Here is a 2,538-nt window from a genome sequence, read left to right as displayed (position 1 = left end):
AATTGAATAAATAAATCTCATAATCGTGAAATTAAAATAATACCCTCAAGTTGAGTTATGCACATTATTCGAGATAGGAGTGGTTCTTTGAGCATCTTTTAACAAACCACCTTATATCGTCTAGGAGATGTATTAAACATATTATCAGAATTTTACCATCTCCACAACATCTCATATTTATTTATTCTTTATTGGCTTTTAGCTTATAGAGATACTTTGATCATCATGTGGTAGCTGCACACACTGACCGGACGACCGGGGTGGTAGCTCTTTCCTCCATGTGGTGGTAGTTTTCACACTCCCAGCAGGGATGTAACTCTTTCCACATCTTTTGAATTTAAGAAATTTTCATAACCGGAAAGACCCTCCCTAAATCAGTGCAACCCTCAAGCCAAAAATATTATCGCAATTTCAAAAATAGAGAAATAGTTATTCATCTCATAGCTAATAATCAAACAAACCGATTACAACAATCAAAGTTCGAAGCATGAGGTGTTGAATTTAATTCAGTATACGAAAACAGAATTTCAATGATTTAGTTGTTCAAAAATTATGACAACAGAGAATAACATTGATAGTGATCAATCAAAACATAATATGAAGCAATTAAAGCCACAAAATCGAGCTCACAACAATCAATTTATCTTCCAAAAACATAACATTAACAGTGACACCATTCAAAAACTCAATCATCATTCAAAAATAATCATGAAAAACCGGAAAACATGCACAGAAACAAAATGCAATATGCGCATGATCTATGGCCCAATAGAATGTATCTAGATTGAAGGATTCATACTAATAGCCTTTCTTAAATGTAGAAAACGTTTTTGATCCAAAGGCTTAGTTAAAATATCCGCGAGTTGATTTTCAGTTGAAATATATTCAAGTTGAAAAACTAGGAACTACATAACAGATATTCTCAGATCTTACACCTTTTAAGAAAATAGAATCATCACGAGTCACATTGCATTTTTTATCAGAAAATTTCACAGAATACCCATCATCACACAATTGGCTTATGCTTACGAGATTTGATTTAAGCCCCTCAACATAAAAAACATCATTCAATGTAGGGCCATCTGAGATAGTGACAGTTCCTTTTCCAATAATTTTCGATGACCGACCATCTCCAAAAACAACAAGTCCACCGGAGATTTTACTTAAAGAAGTAAACCAATTTTTATAACCGGTCATATGACGTGAACAACCACTATCCAGATACCAAGAAGTGTTGTCGTAAGCATGAAGCGAGGTGTGAATGATAAGGCAAGGAAAGAGTTCACCTTTGCGCACCCAAACCTTACGTGTTTTGGGTTGCGTTGGCCGACTTGATTGCGAAATATGTTGCTTGTCGACGATTTGAGCAATTTTCTTCTTAGGATCATCCTTCTTCCGTTTCCAAGTTTGCTTTGCATTTGTCTTTGGATCTTCCTTCTTTGGTTTCCATGTTTGTTTGTTCTTAGGATCATCCTTCTTTGATTTCCATTGTGCCTTCCGATCCAAGGGTATAGTGGGGCTCTTAGCCTTTTGTTTGCAAACCCTTTTCACATGACCTAAAACACCACAAAGATGACAAATTTTGTTAGCAAATGAGTTTTTCGGAGGGATAAACTTACCATAAAGCTTAGGAACCGCTTTTGTAGAATGTTCGTCATCTTTCTTCATTGCTTGATCAATATACGTCCGTTCGTATCCAAGTACAAGTTTATTTGTTTGACCAAGTCCAAGCATCTTATCAAGTTTGCTAGAGCCAGACGAGAATTGATTTAAATCCGATTTAAGTTGAATAATCGTCTTGGTGAATTCCATATTTGCTTCTCTAGCTTCCGAGTATTGCTTGGTAAGAAAATTGATGTTTTCAACATGAGACTCCTTTTCCTTTTCAAGCAATGTGCACTTCTCAAATAAAGAGTCATAAGACTTAGTCAAACCATCTTTTTCATGCTCGAGACTCTTGGTTAGCGACTCTAGTTTCGTGTTCTCTTCTTCCAATTCGAGCAATCTTCGCAGCAATTTTTTATTGTGCTTGGCCATCTTCTTTGACTCGACAACCAATTGATGATATGCGGCAACCATATCATCTTCATCCGATTCTTCATCCGATGAATTCTCCGACGTAGATTTTTCTTGCATAGACGTCATAGAGATAGAATCTGTAGATGCTAAACACATAAAAGAGTCATGTGCAATAAGTGCCGTAGCGTTAACATCCTCATCACTTGAAGATGACTCACTCGAAGACGAGTCATCCCAAGTGATGGCTTGCATTGCTTTCTTTTTCAAGGATTTTTTATTAGGGCAATCCGATGCAATATGACCAAATCCTCTACACTTATAGCATTGGATTTGACCTTCATTAATTTTCTTCTCTTTTGAAAAATCTTTAGAAGAGCTTTCGGACTTTTTATTCTTAGAATAGGAAGATGAAGAAGAACTCTCTTTAGATTTGCTTGACTTGGAGGAAGTAGACTTAGGAGGAAACTTCTTTCTAAAGTTCCGACGGAACTTCTTCGTTAGAAGCGCTAGTTGCTTTTC

At 36.2% G+C, this 2,538-nt stretch overlaps 1 protein-coding gene across 1 annotated transcript; it reads right to left on the bottom strand.

Moving 5' to 3' along the window:
* Window positions 1-635: 635 nt before the first annotated feature.
* LOC109704425 (hyaluronan mediated motility receptor-like) lies at window positions 636-2,271 on the bottom strand. The gene is made up of 3 exons (XM_020225161.1): window positions 1,620-2,271; window positions 1,303-1,556; window positions 636-644 (listed from the first exon to the last, which is right to left on the bottom strand). The coding sequence occupies exons 1-3, from the start codon at window positions 2,269-2,271 to the stop codon at window positions 636-638; spliced, it is 915 nt and encodes a 304-aa protein (XP_020080750.1).
* Window positions 2,272-2,538: the final 267 nt, after the last annotated feature.

The sequence above is a fragment of the Ananas comosus genome, unplaced genomic scaffold (genome assembly GCF_001540865.1).
Source record: "Ananas comosus cultivar F153 unplaced genomic scaffold, ASM154086v1, whole genome shotgun sequence".
NCBI lineage: Eukaryota > Viridiplantae > Streptophyta > Magnoliopsida > Poales > Bromeliaceae > Ananas > Ananas comosus.
Note: the sequence above shows the minus strand (reverse complement) of the source record. Positions and strands in the feature narration are given on the sequence as shown.

Bases quoted from the DNA above. Each gene is read 5' to 3' on its own strand.
- LOC109704425 (XM_020225161.1), bottom strand. From the start codon at position 2,271: ATGCAAGCCATCACTTGGGATGACTCGTCTTCGAGTGAGTCATCTTCA. The intron at 1,557-1,619 runs GTAAGTTTATCC...GTGGTGTTTTAG, and splicing joins AGCGGTTCCTAAGCTTTATG to GTCATGTGAAAAGGGTTTGC.